The sequence below is a fragment of the Porites lutea genome, chromosome 3 (genome assembly GCF_958299795.1).
Source record: "Porites lutea chromosome 3, jaPorLute2.1, whole genome shotgun sequence".
NCBI classification, from domain to species: domain Eukaryota; kingdom Metazoa; phylum Cnidaria; class Anthozoa; order Scleractinia; family Poritidae; genus Porites; species Porites lutea.
Genome location: NC_133203.1, coordinates 45,630,179 through 45,649,891, shown reverse-complemented (window position 1 = coordinate 45,649,891; position 19,713 = coordinate 45,630,179). Strand labels below are relative to the sequence as shown.

The 19,713-nt window shown below is 38.8% G+C and overlaps 1 protein-coding gene across 1 annotated transcript in view; it reads right to left on the bottom strand.

Moving 5' to 3' along the window:
• Positions 1–19,713, bottom strand: part of LOC140931257 (uncharacterized) — a 73,422-nt gene that overhangs the window by 37,343 nt on the left and 16,366 nt on the right. The window contains exons 12-34 of the mRNA XM_073381026.1: positions 19,152–19,205; positions 17,630–17,683; positions 16,775–16,819; positions 16,173–16,226; positions 15,410–15,454; positions 14,211–14,408; positions 13,575–13,628; positions 13,162–13,206; positions 12,862–12,915; positions 12,217–12,270; positions 11,401–11,454; positions 10,099–10,152; positions 8,705–8,758; positions 8,132–8,176; positions 7,057–7,110; positions 6,676–6,720; positions 6,244–6,297; positions 5,513–5,566; positions 4,124–4,177; positions 3,259–3,312; positions 1,576–1,629; positions 1,031–1,075; positions 87–131 (exon numbers count right to left, since the gene is read on the bottom strand). Coding sequence (XP_073237127.1) covers positions 87–131; positions 1,031–1,075; positions 1,576–1,629; positions 3,259–3,312; positions 4,124–4,177; positions 5,513–5,566; positions 6,244–6,297; positions 6,676–6,720; positions 7,057–7,110; positions 8,132–8,176; positions 8,705–8,758; positions 10,099–10,152; positions 11,401–11,454; positions 12,217–12,270; positions 12,862–12,915; positions 13,162–13,206; positions 13,575–13,628; positions 14,211–14,408; positions 15,410–15,454; positions 16,173–16,226; positions 16,775–16,819; positions 17,630–17,683; positions 19,152–19,205 — 1,323 coding nt within the window. The remainder of the gene's footprint in view (positions 1–86; positions 132–1,030; positions 1,076–1,575; positions 1,630–3,258; positions 3,313–4,123; positions 4,178–5,512; positions 5,567–6,243; positions 6,298–6,675; positions 6,721–7,056; positions 7,111–8,131; positions 8,177–8,704; positions 8,759–10,098; positions 10,153–11,400; positions 11,455–12,216; positions 12,271–12,861; positions 12,916–13,161; positions 13,207–13,574; positions 13,629–14,210; positions 14,409–15,409; positions 15,455–16,172; positions 16,227–16,774; positions 16,820–17,629; positions 17,684–19,151; positions 19,206–19,713) is intronic.

The window sequence follows — 19,713 nt, the reverse complement described above, 5'->3', positions numbered from 1 at the left end:
GGAGTCTTTGAGATGTTTAACTTACTGAAACCATCAAGACCGCTTAGTTCTTACGCAAGCTTAGTCAAACGGACTTTACACTCTACCTGTGACCCTGGAGGACCTTGTTCTCCCCTTGGTCCACGTTCACCCTAAAAATAAATAAATTAATCAATCAATCAATCAATTTATACTACTACATGAAAAATTACTACAATTTGATTGGCTTAGAGCAGTGGTATTTCAGCTTAATTTGAAATACCTACATGTGAAAATTACAAACCTTTTGTGGGAAGTAGTATAAACAAATAATAGCATGATTTGTACGTAATATTTGGCATAAATACCACTCGTGATATTTCACAATTGCCTCAAATCTCACTCGCCTAACGGCTCGTGAAATTACGTATAACAATTTCGAAATATCACTCGTGGTATTTATGCCATATATCACTACAAATCATGCTATTACCAATAATAATAATAACAATAATAATAATAATAATAATAATAATAATAAACAATAACAATAGTGACGATAAAGATGACGATGATGATGATGGTGGTGGCGGTGGTAATGGTGATGAAAATTCAAAAGTTAAAACAGCTGGTTAACCTAAACAAATTCTACGGTTTTTTTGGCTTTTTGAAGGCAATATTTGAGGAAATATCAGCTGTTAATTATGAACTGCAGCATCGGTGTGAGGCAAAAACGCTAATTTTCTGGGAAACTGCCCACCCACCCCTCCCCTAAGCCAACATTTTGCCCCAAGTGAGAAGTGAGTGTTGATGTTGGCTTAGGGGAGGGATATAGTCTGTAGGTGGGCAGTTTCCCAGAAACGTATAATGATCCCTATTTAAATACAAATTCTCCAGACTGATCTCCATACAAATCTTTGATAATTAGAGAGAGAATTTGATACGAGATCAGAGTATTTTCCATCTGGTGGTTATTTCAATAATTCTCATAACCTTTGTTCTTCATCATATATTGATATTGTAGGGAGAAAATCGATGTTAATTACTCTCGGAAATTTACGTTTCAACTCACCCTTTGCCCAGGTGTACCATCCTTGCCACGTGTTCCAGGAATTCCCTAAAAGGACAAAAATGGTTCAACATGGAAGTTATTCATACAAAGAGAAGCTACTCGACTACATCTGGCCCTGCTTGATCAAACACTGCTTAGCGCTATCCACCGGATAAATCACTGTCCAGGGAATAAGTGTAAGAGAAACCAATTGCATTATCCAGTGAATAGTGATTTATCCAGTGGATTGTGTTGCCTTATAATGCCATCGTGCCGACTAGCATAAGTGTAAAAACTGCAGGAGGACAGACATTATGAAACATTTTACAGTTGAGCTTTAGAATCGATAACTACAGTCGAACCACGCTATTTCGAACTCGGTTAATTCGAAGTCCCCGCTATTTCGAAGCCAAGAAAGATCGAATGCCCTTGGATTTACCCTTCCCCTTTACGCTTCCCTGGTTATTTCGAAACACCGCTATTTCGAACTTTTTTTCCATTTCCCTTGGGACTTCGAAATAGCGGGGTTCGACTGTAGTACGTTAACATGTTGCCATATAACCTACCGGATTTCCCACTTTTCCAGGTGCACCAGATTGACCTTGAATACCAGGTGGTCCCTAAACATATACATACAAAGATGATTAATATCAAGACTACCAATTAGATTTCTAGTTGTAGGTTAATTATGCAATTATTACGCAATTATAATTTATTATAATCATGCAATTAAGCAAATATTTCAATTATTATGCAACTATCACGCGGGTACCTGTTTTTACGCGGGTAAAAGTTCTTTCGGTTTCACTTTCTATTTTGTCTTTTAGATGAAATTAGAGAGCTTTAAATTTGAGGAAGAGGAAGACTACGACTACGAGGCTTACATGTAACTTAAACTTTTTTCGCGTACTCTAAAAAACAATCAACCCGGAAAGCCTCAATGTACTATTTTTCACCTGAAAAATTAGTGCGGTTATTTTTATTGGAGAGGGTTTTGCCCTTTCCCGATCGCAAAATGATTAAACTTCTCAAACAATCCCCGTAGGGTTGCCAGCCCTTAATGACAGTTGTGATTAACTTCCACAATTCATTTAACCACGCCCCACATCGTTAAAGCTTTCAAGGTCGCCAAGGTTCACTAAAGTAACCTAAGACACAAAAAATTGTTTGAAATCAACAGCTTTTGCAGGTGACTGAATAAAAAATTACCATCTCTGTAATAAAACAAACACAACAAACAAAATCTTTCCAAAGGGCATTTTCAACCTTTGGTATTGACTATTCCTATTCTTCCCAATAGAATCAATTGCTGAAAACACCGCAGCCTTCCACACATCATGCCTTTTTTTTTCTGCTCGTCACGCAATCCTCCCCAACCTAAGAACGACTGCGGGGGAGGCTTTACACACCCATGAAACAACCGAACGCCAAGCTATCAAGGAAACTCACATCATGTTACCTGCGATCATTAGTAGGCTTACGCAACAGGACGGGAGAGGAAAGAAGACGGCAAACCTTGTGTGACAGGCGTGACAATGATTTCGTTAGAAAAACTTTTCCGCCGATCTCCACCTTCCTTTAAACAGGTTTTTTTGTAAAAGACCAGAAAACATTAACTCAAGTAAAGATCACCACAAAACACATAAGTAATAAGCCTGTCACGTTTGTCACACACAAGTGTTTTGCGGTCCTCTTCTTTCTGACGGCAGGAAGAAGACGACGGCAAAACAGCTGTGTGTGACAAACGTGACAGGGCTATCACTTGTGGGTTTTGTCGCGAAGTTTGGCGAAAAGTTGTTTCAAACAAAATTATTGTCACGCTTGTCACACAAGGTTTGCCGTCTTCTTTCCTCTCCCGTCCTGTTGCGTAAGTTCACTATTGTCCCGTCAAAATGCTGCATATATCTAATTAACAATTATTCCACGAGTGCGCGTTGGATATGAGATGATAGATAGCCAACTCGGCGCTACGCGCCTCGTTGGCTGTAATCATCTCATATCCAACAAGCGCGAGGGAATAATTGTTTTATTGAAAACGCCCACAAAATACTGAGAATTCTCTGCGAACTTTATTTGTAAAAATAATCGATTTTCTGCTTGTTTGTAATCTTGAGCAGACGCGTACAGTTATCATATTTGGAGACCATGGTATAATGGCTCATATAGAATGATGGCTAAGCCAATCAAAGCTCTAGAATTGCATTATCCAATGATTCAGTTTTTAATGATAATAACAATTATTTACAAACCGGTGGTCCCTGGCTTCCTTGCATTCCTATATCACCTCTATCTCCTTGACGACCCTAAAAAGCAAATAAGATATTTCAAGACAACCGCTCTCTGGTTAATTTTTAAGGTAATTCTAACTTAAGAGTAACCTGTATTTGCGGACTATGATTTGATAATTCGTTAAATTCCTTTCAAGTAGTAACTGAACATTCAACCATTTCTTCTTAGAGTTAAAGCAGTCATTTGGCATAGACAAATTATAACAAACATTATAAACGGCAACCCGTTTCACTTCCCCTATCAATTATCCAATGTCCAAGTCAAGACAATGGAAGCTCGGAAGGACCTTGAGGTTTTAGTTACTAAACGTCTGAAATGGAACTCCCAAGTTTTGGCAGCTTGTTCGAAGGCCAATAGGATGCTTGGATTTCTCCGGAGATCAGCTTTCGACACTCACGACCAGCGAGCTCGCAAGTTACTTTACCTGTCACTAGTTCGCAGCAACCTCGCATATTGCTCACAGGTGTGGGCTCCTCAAGCTGTTAATCTTATCCTTGACATCGAAAGAATTCAGCGGCGCGCAACAAAATTCATTCTGTCTTTGCCGTATCGGTCTCACGGTAGTTATAAGCAGAGGCTTTTGAAAATTGGGCTACTACAATTATGTTATTGGCACGAATTTTTAGATTTGGTGTACGTATTCAAATGTTTAGTTAGTCTATTCAACCCTTTTATTCCAGTCATGAATTCCACTAAACCCAAGCGTACTGTCTCCTCCAAGGGTACGCTGTTGAATACGATTAGGGCCAACACCGTCACCTTTGAGAACATTTCTACTTTGGCACATGCACCAACATTAATAATATAAATCAACAACGGCCTTACCGCTGAGCCAGGAGAACCTGGTTTGCCGGCCTCACCAAGCGCACCTCGCTCACCCTACAAAAAAGTTACATTAACAAGTTGAAATCAAACAGAAGAAAATGTACAAATACCACCAATTTTTAAGTATGTGCAATTAGGCAGATTGTAACATTAATAACTTAATTCAGTTACATCACGATTGGAAATATACTGCACATGTGATCTATGAAAAATATCGCTTCACGCAATAATAGAGTCGTTAACTCCAATTAAATCCTATTTCCCGTGGATTTCACCTCACTTTTCAGTCATTTTTACTCGGTTAACTCGAACTTTCCCGCAAACTCGAACTAAGTTTCCTTTCCCTTGATAACTCTACTTCTGGTTCTTGTAACTCCGCTCGGCTGCCATCCATTAGCTCTCCTTGTTGTATAATCGGTAAAAACAATAAAAATACCAATACAGCAAATGGGCCATTTGCACTAAGAGGTCATGTGACATCGTTTTTATGAAAGTGAAAGTTACATGATTTTTTTCTTCAAAAAACCATTAGTGGGTCATGTCTTGAACAAAATAATAGTGATTTTGTTTTTCAAACCTGCACCATTTTCTTAAAATGAGTAAGTTCGTAGTTGGTCACGTGACCAAAATGTGATTTTTGAAATTGTGAATTAACTCTTTCTGAACACAAATTTTGCTCTTAAACTTCAAGGAGAATGTTGAAAAGTCAATGTGGGAACGTTTACAGCACATCTGAGCGTAACTATCAAACGTTTGACAAGATCTAAGAAAAAAGAAGTTTTGTTGCGGCCAATACAAATGATACTACTTTGTTGAAAAATCAAAGTGCCATAAAATATATTCCATAAATGCGTTTCCCCTTAAATTTCGGGTGTAAGATAATTTTTATGTGCTCTGTTAATTTTCGGCATCAGCAAGATTCCAACTCATTGTTTAAAGGAAGCATTGGTCACGTGACCTCTTAGTGCAAGTGGCCTATTGTGGTGCCACGAACTGATCACGTTTAATGACATTAGCGTTTCTCAGGGTTTTCTGGTGAAATAAGTTAAATTTCAACTGTACTATACACCGTAGATCGCTGAAGCGCTGGAAAATCAGTAACTATCAAGATACGAGCAGTACCAAGGGTGGTTGATAACTGTGCACTTCCAAAAATATCAAAAAGTTATGATGATGATGATGATGATGATGAGGAGGAGGAGGAGGAGGAGGAGGAGGACGGCGGCGACCACGACGACGATGGCGCACCTGCGACCACTGGGATTATTTCTGTCTTCATCTGCCACATTCCGGTGATTTATATTTCCTGATCTTTATACTTGGATGATTTTTCGAAAACCTCGGTGGAAGTGTTTTTATCAGAGGGTGTACCCTGGCTCAGAGGCTTACCTTGGATCCTTGAGGTCCCATATCTCCGCGATCACCATCTCTACCCATATTTCCCTACAAAATCAACAGCATTTTCATCAGAAGGCATCTTCTAGTTCTGGCCCTAGCACTTCAAAAGGTGGATAGCACAGGACAATTGGTTTCCCTAATACTTAGCCGCTGGACAGCGATTTTGGCAACTTCTAGTTCTGGCCCCATTCGTTCAAAAGGTGGATAACGCTATCCAACGGATCAATAGGAGATTGCACGATTGAGTTCCCTAATACTTAGCCCCGAGATAGGGATTTATCCTGAGAATAGTGCTATCTAACGTACGTTTGAACAACAAGGGCAAGTACTATACAACTGTCCCCCGAAGGGCAGGTGAATATTGATGGATATAATACCGAGACACCTTATACTGACCCCGAGGGGGAGATTGTTTTGAGCATTTACCAAATCAGTTGGATAAAAATGAAAATTAGTTTTTGTAAAAGAAAGAGGTGGCTTAGGGAGAACTCTGTTTGAGGCTTAATTGAGAGTACGTGGGAGATTTATCAAATGCATTTTCAAGACTCTGTTGTAAATTAAATTCATTGAGGAAATATATTTTTTTACCTACCAGTAAAATACTACTTCTGTAGCTAAATAACTCAGAAATACTGTTCTAGGAAAGGCCGCACTGTGCGTATGGGTATAAATGATACTCTACAGCATCCAATGACCAATGCAACAACGGCAAGGAAACCTACCTCAGATCCTTTCATACCATTGAAACCCTCTGTTCCCGGCATACCAGGGACACCCTAAAAACAAAAACATCAAATAAAATTAAACTTTCATTTGTTTCAAAAAAAATACGACTGCAAATTTTGCTAAGGCAGAAAGCGGAGAGGACTTAACATTTCCAGAGATGAGTAACTGTTCAAGGACTTACTGTCTAAATATGGTTCCATCTACCAGCAAAAACAAAACGTTTGAAAACAGAGAAAAAAATTTGCACTTAATACATTTTGAAAACTAAAAAAATATACTGTCTTCTATGCAACATGTATTGTTTGCCAAGAAAACCTTATAGAAGGAAAAAGGTTCAATAGACTTCTTTCCTTGAAGCTTTTCCCCACAAAAAAAGTTGAAACTTCTTTACCCCGTAAATAAAGTTTAAGTTACTGAATTAAACATACAGCAGGTCCAGGAAGTCCAGCTCTACCACTTTCTCCATCCTGGCCCTTTGAAGGTAGAAAAGGAAAGCAGAATGAGGTTAATATCATTCATTGAAAATATCCTTGAGTCTTCTAGTCACGATAAAACCACTGACAACAACAGGACGAAAAAATTAAGAAGCGGGATTACTGAGAAGTAACAAATCCCGCCAGTCGTTTCATATACTTAGCACTTAATTCCAAAGATACTAGCAGGGCATACCCAATAAAACTAATATAAACTTTCGACCTGTGACCTGAATCTTAACGTGAATACAGTGTATCTACACTTGAAAGGTTGCAGGTGAGCCTTGAGAAGGCCATGTTTAACTCAAAAACCGTTGAAAACGACGGTCAACTTACTGGAGCTCCTTGTAAACCTGGCTTTCCACTTTTTCCCTGAGCACCTGGGTCACCCTAAAGAAATTGCCATTTCACGGAATTAGTAATCATTACAAGAAGTAAAGTGAGACTAAGTGTGGCCCTGTGGTCAGTGTGCAAGTAGCTGATAACGCGGATTCCGCGTTGAAGTCCGGCCTTGACTACTAGCTCCCCCACTAGCTGGATTGGGAGGATTTGTTTCATGGTAGACCTGATTAATTTGTTTACCAGCTTTATTTACCAGCTTTTCTGGACACAGGCCTGCCCAGAGGGAATGTGCAATCCTACAACCCGTAAAGGTTGGCCATACCACCGGGGTCTACGACCCCTACTCTTTTCGAATAGTGATGGGGGTTCTTTTATGCCCACAAGAACAAATCAGTGAAAGTGCTGTGAGATGGGACCTACGGTTTCTCGTCCTTATCCGAGAAGACTAGAAAGTCTAACCATTTGCAGATGTCATTAAAAAGACAGCACCTTCTTCTCAGTTATTTAAAGACCCTGAGTGTTGGTCCGGCCGGGGTTTGAACCCGCGACCTCCCGCTCAGCAGACCGGCGCTCTCCCAACTGAGCTAACCAGGCGGCGGTCGATTATCAGCTCCTCAGCGGCGCTTATATATAGCGCACTGGTTTGGCTCCTGGCGACCTTCTAGTATTATCTGAGACTTCAGGGGGGGCATTGTGAAAACTACCGGAACACGAGTAGTATGGGTCACCCTCAATTTTTCATCTTAAAATTGAGAGAGTGAGTTGAACATAAGCTGAGCCTGACCTTCAAAATGCAATTAGAAAAGAAATGTAGAGTTGAACTCGCCCAAGACACTACGTCCAAAATATGAACTTATCGTTCTTCACGAAACTAATAGTCTCCACTTCATTATGTTTCCAACGTTAACACGGCTCATTGACAACTTAAACAACTGGAACTTAATCTTGAGAAGCAAACAAACGCATTTATCACATACCAAAAATAAAAAAGCGCAGAGCAGGGCACAGTAAAACATTTTTATCTAGTGAAGGATGATTGTCATCCAAATAGAAAGATTCAAATACTTACCCTTACGCCTGGCCGACCAGGATTTCCAGGTTCTCCTTGAGGTCCCTAAAAAAAATGTATGCCTATAAATGTGAGTAATTTTATATCTGAAAGCACCTGCAGGGTTTGCACTCTTTTAAGCTCTACAACTTCCATGACTTTCCATGACTGTTCCATGTCCGTTTCAAGGTTTCCATGACCTCAGGACTTGCTGTCATTTTCCAGTATTTTCAAAAATTTCCGTTTTTAGTCTATTTTTTGACCTAATTCAGTTCAACAGACACGACCTCTAATCTATTTATCTGATATAACTTTAATTTTCCATTACTTTCCATGACCGACAATTAAATTCTATGACTTTCCAGGCATGGAAAATGAAATCTCGAATTTCATGACTTTGCAGGTTTTCCATGACCAGCACGAATTCTGACCTGATAACTCCTCTGACTGAGCAAGTTCAGAAGCAGTGCGGTGCAAAGCAAAATACGGTGTATATGATTCATTCTTGCAAGATGATTTTGTTTCACGACTCAATTATTTCCTGATGATGATGTTAACTCTTTAATGTATTTACCCAACACTGCAGGCACATACCAGTTCTCCTTTCAGTCCATCTTGTCCAGGTTGTCCATTTTTCCCACTATCGCCCTAAAAATTACAGCGGAAAACCTTTAAATAAAATCGATTGCCTAGTTGAGCATATAAAATGCCCACTAGAAACAAAATAAGGGTAGACTAATAACGATTTTTAAGACATTTTTCAACTGAATATTTTACCATCTAACGTTATTCCTTTTCGCATAATTCTAGCCAATTAATTAATAAAATACTTATTCTTCAATTATTTGTATTTACCAGATGCAACAATAGCTCAATGCAAAGCATTTTGGACTGCACATAAAAAAATGTAGATATTTTAAATGACACTCTTAAACGCATATGCGAACTGAGTATCGAAAGGCAAAACTAGTCATTTACAGAGCGAACACTCAAAAGAAGATTGTCCAATCACAATGTTTTCTGAAAACAAAAAGTTTATTTGCAGACAGGCCAATAACCCATAAATTTGAGGGCTGATTTCTGAGTTGTCACGTAAGTTCAAACGGTTTTAAAGTTTCGCTTGCATAGTTGAACCTTATAATTTAATTGGTCCGTTTGCAAAAAAAAAAAAAAAAAACTTGAGAATCGTTTGTTTCAGAAAACGTTGTGATAGGACGATCCCGGTTTGAGTGTCCGCACTGTAAGCATAACACTCATAAAGAGCAAAAACTATTTTGGGGCTTCATAAAGCCGGGTTAGTTACTAATAAAAGCTATGACAAACAAATAGAAAGTATTATCATTCGAAGCAATTTTTTTTTTTGTTTTATTGGCCGAGAACCCACCACGTGACCTGCAAATAACTGCCTACAAATAATGGTCTGCTCATGCGCAATGCCGTCCAACTGTGTTTGGCTGCAAATAATATTCTGCACATGCGTAACTGTTAATTATTTTGAGGGACATGATCACCTTTGTAACCCAAACACAAATCTTATGTATTTAACAGTAGAATGATCTCTTAATACAAGCTTATTTGTATTCATAACCTTTTTATATAGATGCCTTTTTTATGTTCTTTCGTTTCATGAGTTTAATAAAATAATGGGTGAGCGATCTGATCGGACTTTACAATGGCTTTTCTTTGACTCATCATTGTAAACACTGTCACCCACGCAGATCTTCTGCTCCTTTCTTATTTAGTTCTAGCTCCTTGGATAACGGTACAACTTATCCTAAACTCGAGAGACAAACAGTTCCGTGGCGGTATAGATTAAAGAAAGTCTTTTTTGAATGAAAAAAAGGGTCGAGAGCTGCTAGCAATGGCCGCAGACTGAGTAACACCATGGCAGGAATAAAACTAAACAAAGAGGAACATTATAAACGCACATCTTTGTTCATTCAATTTGGCAAGTAAATGACCATTTTGCTGTAAGCACTTCACCCTACCTTGAGTCCTGGCCTCCCTTCCGCTCCTGTGTATCCACGGGTTCCGGAAGGTCCCTAAAAACAATTCCAAACAGCTCTCGTTAGCATTTTTTGCAAACCAATTTGCAACAGAACATCTGGTCACACAAAGATCATTACGGATAACGTCACAGTATCCGACCAAGAGCCCTGTAAGATCCACTAAAATGTGGTTGCTAGAAAGAATCTTCCTGATCTATTCACTTTCCACAGCAAATGAATGTGTTTAGTGGAGCTCTTACTCATGCTTTTGATTTTAGCTTGATTTAGCTTGGGTGTGAAAGGGTTATACGACAGACAAGACCGTAATGTGAAGCCCAGTTGGGTCCATAAACGCGGTTTATAAGACTGAAGCTATGTTGATAAGACTGAAGCTATGTTGTTCGAAACTCACGCTAGGCTTTCTGACGCAGATTTTGCTGTTTAAGGGCCGACCTATTAAGGTATTCCTGGAGGCTAAAGTGACTATATCCGATCGACGTCATTTTTTCTCAGTTCAAAGACGATGGCAATAGGGATCTGCATGCAAAATTTAAGGTCGATATAACAAAAATTAAACGAGATATGAGCGAGAGAATTTTCGTTTCCAAGGCTGTTTTCGCGCGAAAAAGAAGACACCATACTGCGTCCAAAACATGTTTATCTGGCGATCTACCTCCCCATGGACGGACCTGTTGACAGCTTGTTGGAGTAAAGTCGTGTTATTTGATATGTTTATTTCTTATGTATGTTTCTTATTTGTTAAGTATGTATTATCCCGGGCAGTTCGTCTCTAGAGAGGCTTCAAAGACGTGCCACTAAGATTGTTTCAAAAATGAGCGACAGTGACAGAGCTTTGGAGTATCTTGAGTGGCCATCTCCGGTAAATAGATGAGAGACCCATGTTAATAAACTCGTCAAAAGATGCATTAAAGGACACTGCCCGCAATCGAATTACGAGGCAAGTGAACATGTTGCACTTGCCAAGGGTTAGAACTGACTTAGGTAAAAACTCTTTTTATTACAATGGTTCTGTAATTTCTAATGGGCTAAATTTTTAATGTTTCAAGACTTTATTCATGTTTATTGTAACTGTATATAGTCCATATTTTAAGATTAACTTTTAGTATAATTTATTAATTTATAAGAGTATTTTAGTATAATTGTATAGTTTTTATTAAGTTTATCATTTTAATTTTTATCAGTGCCCCAATTGATAGCAGTGCTTAAGGCGCCTGAATGGACTACCCTGATATGAATAAATAAAGGTTTCTCTCTAGATAAAGCAGTGTTAGTAACGCTTACCGTTGGACCTGGTGGACCAAGTTCGCCTGGAGACCCCCGCCTTCCCGGTTGTCCCTGTTTAACAGAAAAAAACGATTTGTCCCTAAATTCAACTCTGAGAACATATTATGTAGTAACATTCACTCTGAGGAATAATTGAAAACAAAGTCTCTATAACACTCGCATAGATTTTGCTCAAACTTAACAAAAAAATACTAAGGCTGCTAGTGGAGGAACAATAACAACCGTGAACGATTTTGGAAAAAACCTCCTAGTTCCAAGAAATATGAATACAGGTAAAATAGGTAATGACATCATGACATTGCTATGACAACTTTGAGGTTAATAATGACACTGCTCAGAAAAACAGCAAATGAGAAGAAGCCGTGGTTAACTAGTACATTATTAGGAGGTGCAGGTCGGCAGTTGACATGCAAATGGAGCTACCGTATTTTTCGACTAACCGCCCTGGGCGCTTAATAAATTTTTGGACCTTGAGAGTGGGCGCTTATTCGAGGCTGGGCGTTTATTAAATTTCCAACATTTTCAGCAAGTGTAGTATGTTTATTTTGCAACAGAACAATGAATGCTAATAACGAAACGCGAAGATATAACAAAGCAAGGTTTCTGTAAAATACTCTGAAGAAAACTCTATCTTCGGGGAAGTCTCTTATTATTACTTATTCAGTTTTGGGGGGGTGGAGGGGGAAAGGGGATGGGGTGGGGTGGGGCACTTATTTGAGTTTAAGTGGGAGTGGGAGTGGGAGGGAGGTGGGGTGGAGTTGGGCGCTTATTCGAGGCTGGGGGCTTAGTCGAATAAAATAATACGGTATTTACTCGTTTTCCTGCTTGACCGGGTTTGCCAGGTCCTCCGGTTGATCCCCGCGAACCCTTAAAAACAAATATTAATGTGAATTAGTTTAGGTAGCAGTTCTTTCAATAGTTCTGTTTTAAATGTAAACATCATAACAGATAAAGAAGCCAGATCTGGGAGGAGGGGGTCACAACTCGAAGGCACAGTTTTGAGAGCACTCGCCTCCCACATATGTAACCTGGGTTTGAATCCCAGCGTCGATACCGTATGTGGGTTACGTTTGCTGTTAGTTCTCTTCTCTGCTCCCAGAGGCTTTCTCCACGATCTCCAATTTTCCACTCTCCAATTTGATCTGGAAAGTGAAATCCCTTGGAAACCAAAGGGTTTATCAGTTCTTAGAACCGTCAAGTGTCAACCTAGCTTCCTCAAAAAAACAATCTTCAGGAGGCAAAGTGTAAAGTACCATATTGTATATCCTTGAATATTAACTTTCCTAACTAGTGAGTCCCCGAGTGACATCATATACTCTGACCATTCAAATGAAATCTTTTCAGGGGTTCTCTTACAGTTAATGATGCTATTTATTTCACAAGGAATCCTTAGTTATTTCTGTTTGTGCAAGGGTAAATTCTATTCACGCACAGACAAAGAACAGTAGTAGTACAAACCCCTGATCCTTTGGCACCTTCAAGACCTCGTCTTCCGGGTTTTCCTGGAGCTCCCTAAAATTGGAAGCATTAGTTTCATAAATGAAAACAAAGTGACTCTAAATACATGTACATGTGCAAAGCAGCGTTTGAAATTTGATGAAGCTGAGGACTAAAATGAAACAGAGGACACATCGTGGACAGCACTTGGCTTCCGTGAGTGTGGCCTGAGTTTGACACACTGTAGGTGGATTGTTTCAAAAAATGGCTACAACTTTGAAATCTTTAGGGGCCAAGAAGGTTAATCATTTTTCTCCAAACCTGTTCACCGCGTCTTCCAGGATCACCAGGAACACCGGGGCGTCCCTAAAATCAAGCAAAATACAAGATTGAAAATGAAGGTTGCATCGTGCAAGGTGTCTGCATGTTCACATTAGCACATATACACCTTGAAGCATCACTGGTGTATCATCACATGACAGCTGTCATCCAGTAGGGTGCTAGATTTTACATGTGCTCGCAATCTTGTGCAGTAGTTCTCCCTCAAATGAATATCATGAATTATATATCGTTTGTCTACGCTTCACAAAGAATGTTTTTTTTGTTTTGTATCAAGATGATACTTTAGGGTTCTCGTCTCCAAAGTCAGCTGTGAACAACGACTGACAAATGGGGCTCATTGACAGCTGTACATTTAAAAAAACAGAAACAGAAACATTAATAATCTCACTAACATCTGTTCCAGCATTTCCTGGTCGGCCAGACGCGCCCATTGGACCTGTTCCGCCCTAAGGTAAAGAAATGTCAAAATGTGAGAGTTATAATCTGTAAAACTGATACCCCTAACTTAAGACTAGAATTCAAATAGTGGGCAGCTTCTACAAGACATCCTTTTCTCTCCTGAGCACAATCAGAACAAATACATATTAGATCAATAGATTATTTCATCTTAGTCTTAAAAGGGGATGCTAGCACTTTGCTGTAACGGAAGCGTTGGGAATGTGATGTTCCCATCTTCTGAAAGCTTTCCAACCAGCTGAATGAAAAATACACTATTCACGGCAGTAGTTTTGCTTTTTGCACACTAGCCATTTGCCATGGCAAAATTTTCTAGCAAACCTAATTTGTGCATTTGGTGCTAGAACTGCATATGACTGGAGCACTCAATTTATCTTTAAGATGTTCCTGAACATGTTGTGCTGTAATTCCACATCATCAAATGAATTGTCACCTAAAAGGTTTTTCAACTGCTCAGGCGAAGACAGAAAATCAAATAAATCATTTCCATTTATTTACAGTCATTAACACTCCAGTCTTCACTGCCACTTTTTTAAATTCTGATGTTAATTACCAACAAGATAAATCTTAACCTGTTCTCCTTTGGCCCCTGGGGCACCCGTTGCACCATTTTGCCCTGGAGCTCCAGGCTCACCACGCCCCCCACTTTGTCCTTGGGGTCCCCTTGCTCCCCTTCCTCCCATTGGACCTGGTGGTCCTGGTAAGCCATTGTTTCCCTTGGACCCTATTGGACCAGCAGAGCCTGTGACACCACTTGTTCCTGGTGAACCCTGCAATCACAGGTAAACGTTTAAACGGTTAACTTTCAACCAAATTGTACTAATAAAAGGCTGATCCCCACAACCTAAAGTTCATTCAGGATATCAATTAACTCCACCTCACATCTGACACACCCACTGCAGTAACATGCACGAGCGTTGATAAAGAATGTTCATCGGCATTTTCAGCGAACACTTAAGTCCATCACTGCCTTCATGCTGCTAAAACTGGTAAACCCTTCAGTTCTTGGGATACAGTTATGATAACTAAAAAGTTCTGCACTCTCCAAGTTAAGCACTGACAAGCAGTGAAAAAGACATACTATTTAACGATTACTCTCATCATCAACCTCTTGCCTCTAGAATGGAAAATTAAGTTTATTAATAAGACAGACACGATTTATTTAGAGGTTTATTTTGTCTAAGATCGAAGCATTTCCCTTTCGTGATCGATTTATTAATCCTCATAACCTTTTCCCTTGGTGTTATATTGATGTTGTTGGGACTCCGGAGAAAATTTATGTTTGTCACTCTTGGTACTTAAAGGGTTAACAAGGGAGAAGCTTTAACTGCCCATGCCTCTTTACAAAGGCACTACTGCTTTCTTCAGTTAACTCTCAAGGCATGTCCTTTTGCGCACAGAAGGTGAAAGGTGAAAACCGGTTTGTCTTTCTCCCATATCAGCTTTGTGACAAACACAAACCTCTCAACTCAGGCCATGTACATTGAATTTTTTCTGTGTATATCAAGACAATGCACCAGGAACTATATTATGTACGTTTGACGTGATTATTCTTGGTGCCATGTCCGTTGAGAGTTCTTGAAGACTTCCTCCAAGATTACCAGATGCTCCTGGACAGACTGTCCTAAGTTGGTCCTCTAGTATAAAGACAGAATTTAATTCCTCATACAAAGGGATGCTCAACAGGAGCTTGTGTCATGATTTTATGAATTTTAGGGTAACAACTACATTACCAAGGAACAACAACAGTAAATATTCAAACATTACTTACAGCAGGTCCTTGAGGTCCAGCAGATCCTTTGGCACCTGCAGTTCCCTTTTAAAAGAAATATCGTGGTTAAATAATTAACAATAATGCGGAAATGCATACCATATTTTGTCAATAAAGGTGCCAACTCTATTAATTTTCCATTGTCAGTAGGGAGTGACAAAAATATAGTAATAATTACAACAAGAAATATTGAAGAGTATAAAAACCAAGGAAGATAATGAAGCAGATCGGGTAGCGTGCTATTGGTCTACATGGATATAAACAGCCTCCTACTGTTATTAGAATTAAGGCCATTGTTTTGGTTTTTTTTTTATTTATTGTTGTCAAAACCAGTAACAGCCCTCATTGCAAACAGTTTACCTTTCCCCATAAACATAGCCCGAGGGGGTGACTATTGCGCACTTTCCTAAGGTATCATCTCGGTGAGACAAGAAATGAGCAGGCCAGGAGCCGTCATGTTAACAGAGAGATGTTATCTACTGTTCTGCTGCTAGTTTGATTCACTCCGCTAGCTCACTAAGTGTGATTACAGGGAAAATTGATTTCCCAAGTTAGGATCATAGCTCACTAGGCTCCCTGGCTTGTTGTCTTAACTTAATGTCAAGACATCTCTACAGCAACAAAGCAAGACAGCCCAGTTTAATTGTAATGAGCCCTTGACTTGGCAAAACAATAACCACACTCCTACCAAGCAAGCCATGCATTCCCAAGCACATAACTTTATCACTTTCACACTTTTCACACACAAAAAATGTGCCCTTACATTTGGGCCGGGATCACCACTTAGTCCCTGTCTTCCACGTGGACCTTGGTCTCCCTGTGAAGTTGAATAGGTACACCATACATTTAGTTTACGCCATAGAAAGTGCGGCGTACGGGGTTATATTCACAAGCTGTTTGTGTCAACGAGTGAGGGCTTTTGACACAAACAAGTGAATATAACCCCGTACAAAGCACATTCTATAAAGTGAGCTGTTTATTAGACACATCAGGAGAATTTTCACTGAAATAGTCTTCTAAATGTAACACATATTACACATATTATTATTATTTATCACAAGGTCATAGCTTGTTTCTAATTAAGGGAATGGAATATCGGGATTAGAAGTACAAATGCAAAGTAATTTGTAATTAGTTGTGGTAAACCCAGCCTTTCAATCTCTACCATCCATGTATATTTATTATCCATAAACATTATAAGAAGTACATATGAGCTCAAAGACATGAATTTTATGTCTCCTGGCCAGAAAAGAATATTGTTTGAGCCAGCAGTCCAACATAAAAAAATATTATATCTTCTACACACTGCGTGAGATCTTAAAAAGTTAAAGTTAAATATGATTTTTTACTTCTCACAACACTTACCTTAGTGCCATCAATGCCACCTCTTCCTGGTATACCAGAGGGCCCCTAAAGCAAAAAAAGAAAGCTTAAATACATGCATAAGGAGGGGACGGTTTTTCAGCACACATGGTAGAAAAATTTCGGCAATGTCATGAAGGATACCCAAATCGCTAGTGACCTAGGTATACTCCGGGGTACACACAACACTAAGTAAAAACATTATATGAGAAGGGGATACAATAATGATTTAAGTAGGGGATAACCAAAACACTGGGATACCACACACAGGGATAACCATAATTCTGCAGGGTGAGACCTTGAAAAATAGGTGCAAACCTCCTTAAATACATTTTAATTTTTATGGTCAGCATTTTCCCAAAAGATGATGTTCTGGGTCTGTTTCCTGTCCTTGTTCTGGTTCTAGTTCAGGTTCTTATTCCAGATTCCTGGCCGCCCGAAAAAGAGCAACATTATTTAATATATTTGGTTTCTGGTTTGATTAACAAGAGTTTGAGCACTACATTTTGTTCAATGTGAGGATTATTGAGCTTTAAAAAAAGGATAAGGATCTCTAAAATGACCTAGAGGTACACAAAATCTATAACTGTATATATGTACTACTACTAAAACTAGACCACTACTACTAGCTAGAGCTGCCCAGGTGATTTTTGCTCATGTTCTGTTTGTCATAGTTTCTAGCATATAGATACAAGTATTAGCACTTAGAGAGATGACTCTGGACGAGTCAAACAGTTGTTATTGGAATAATAGCAGGACAGAAATTGTTCACGCATTACAAAATTCTCTGACCAATCCCATTTAATCCTTATCCCTACCACACCCACCACTGTTACCCCACTAAAAGCAAGCACTTACAGTAGGACCCTTCTCTCCTTGATCTCCTGGATCCCCTCTCGCCCCTTGTGCACCCTACAGTCAGAACATAAAACACAACTGTTATTTAATTAAAATTTAAGGAGCTGTGTCACAACATTTCTCAAAATTCATCTGGGAACCGCCACCACATACAGTGAAACAAAAGATAACAGCTCAAAACATTATAAGAAGTTAAAAATAAGACAACAAAATAAATATATACAAAAGGAAGCATGGATGAACAAACTTGCCACTGTGGTTTTTGAGAACTTGTTAGCCCATCCATTTTTCAAAGTTTATTGTTCTTTTAATTGCGACCCTCAACAGGATTTTAGCCACTTTGGTGATGACACGCGTACAACATATTCACATGGTCGGACAAAAGAAGCAGGAGTTAACACGGAACGACCGTGTTAGGATTTTGCTCATTAAAAATTTCCTTTGTTTTAGACCACATGGTAGAAACAAGAGCCTTTGTGCGAGTAAATATTAACACGCATAACGTGCCAATGACAACACATATATCATGTCTGCTACAACAGTGTAATGTAATGTCTGTAATGTAATGTTGGTTTGTCTGTAATGCCTTAGAGACAAATTTGTTTGACAAGAAGAACTGATTTTGTCATTTAATTTTGCAAGTAATTTCTTTGCCAATGTAAACTTTCATTAATTGTGAATAAGAGTGTGTTTAATTGGCAATTAACAAATCTAATTAACAAAATGAACTAGACAACCATGACACAGACCCTTAAATATCAATCTGCAGCCTATAATAGTACGAAACATTTTTTCTCATAACATGACCTTCAAAAAGTCAATTTTATGAAAATCGGCACAGTCACAAACATAAGGTTTTATTACATGAAATCGCTAAGCCTCTGCACAAAATTGTCAAGATCGTCTTATTTCTTTCACCATGATTAGGAGGGAAAGGGTTACTTCATGATAATTTAATAGTTTATCATATAAATTAAGCCAAGGCTTAAAGTCAGAAGCTGGCAGTTCATAGTTTTCAACTGATCACAGGCTCAACTCTAAGTGGATTTCTTTAAAATGATTTTTATATGAATAATTTGTAACCATTGTAAAGAAATCCACTGGGAGTTAAGCCTGTGGTCAGCTGAAAGCTAGTAACTTGTAAGCAGATACATGTAACCTCAATGGGTCGACACCTGATAATTTATGGTCATGTCATACTGGTCAGCGGATAACAATCATGTTTTGACAGCAGCCAATTGACCACAACAAGGATGTGTAATATCAGGTTGCAGACACACTAGCCAGAAAGTAAGACGTTTGACATTGGTTTCTGTATGGTGCAGATAGACAGAGAGACAGACATACCATCAACTGACTCACAAAATTTCTCCAGCGGATGGATTGAGAACCAAATTTTCTTAGCTACATGTATAGGGTTTGATATTACTCTGATATTACTTGGCCCCTGGTCAGCTGCTGTATGCACTTACATATTATACAAGCCAAAAAAATAATAATAATAATCCAGAATGGTTCTTACCATATCACCCTTAATTCCACGAAGTCCACGAACACCAGGAATACCAGGAGGTCCCTTTAAAAAGCAATTAGTAAAATGGAAATGAAATTGATGTACTTCAGATACAAAGGTAGCTTGATCAGTGTCTCAAGAAAATGTCAAGAAAATATTATTTTCGTGACAGTAAAATGTTAAAAGTTCCATTATAATACTTAGGGAGTGTTTGATTAATCGTATTCCCGAATAAGAATAAGAATAACTGGCAGGAATGAACTCTTGAAATCATCCTTTTTTTACGTTGAAATCTGCTTGAAATAAGATATCTCAATGATTGCAGCATTTAAGTTGCCAAAAAGCATTTCACATTGGAGATTTGCAAAAGCTTTTGGTTATTCTTCTTCTGGAATCATTTAATTAAATGCATTCTACCAATAGTTAGTTGAAAAGTGTAGTCAGTCACAAGTAGATTGGCTCAAATAGCAAAGCTTTGTTTTGGATGATAAGGGTAATTCATCATATTCCACTAACATTTTTTCATTTCTACTAATAAAATACTTTTACACGTAAAAATGGCAATTGGTAC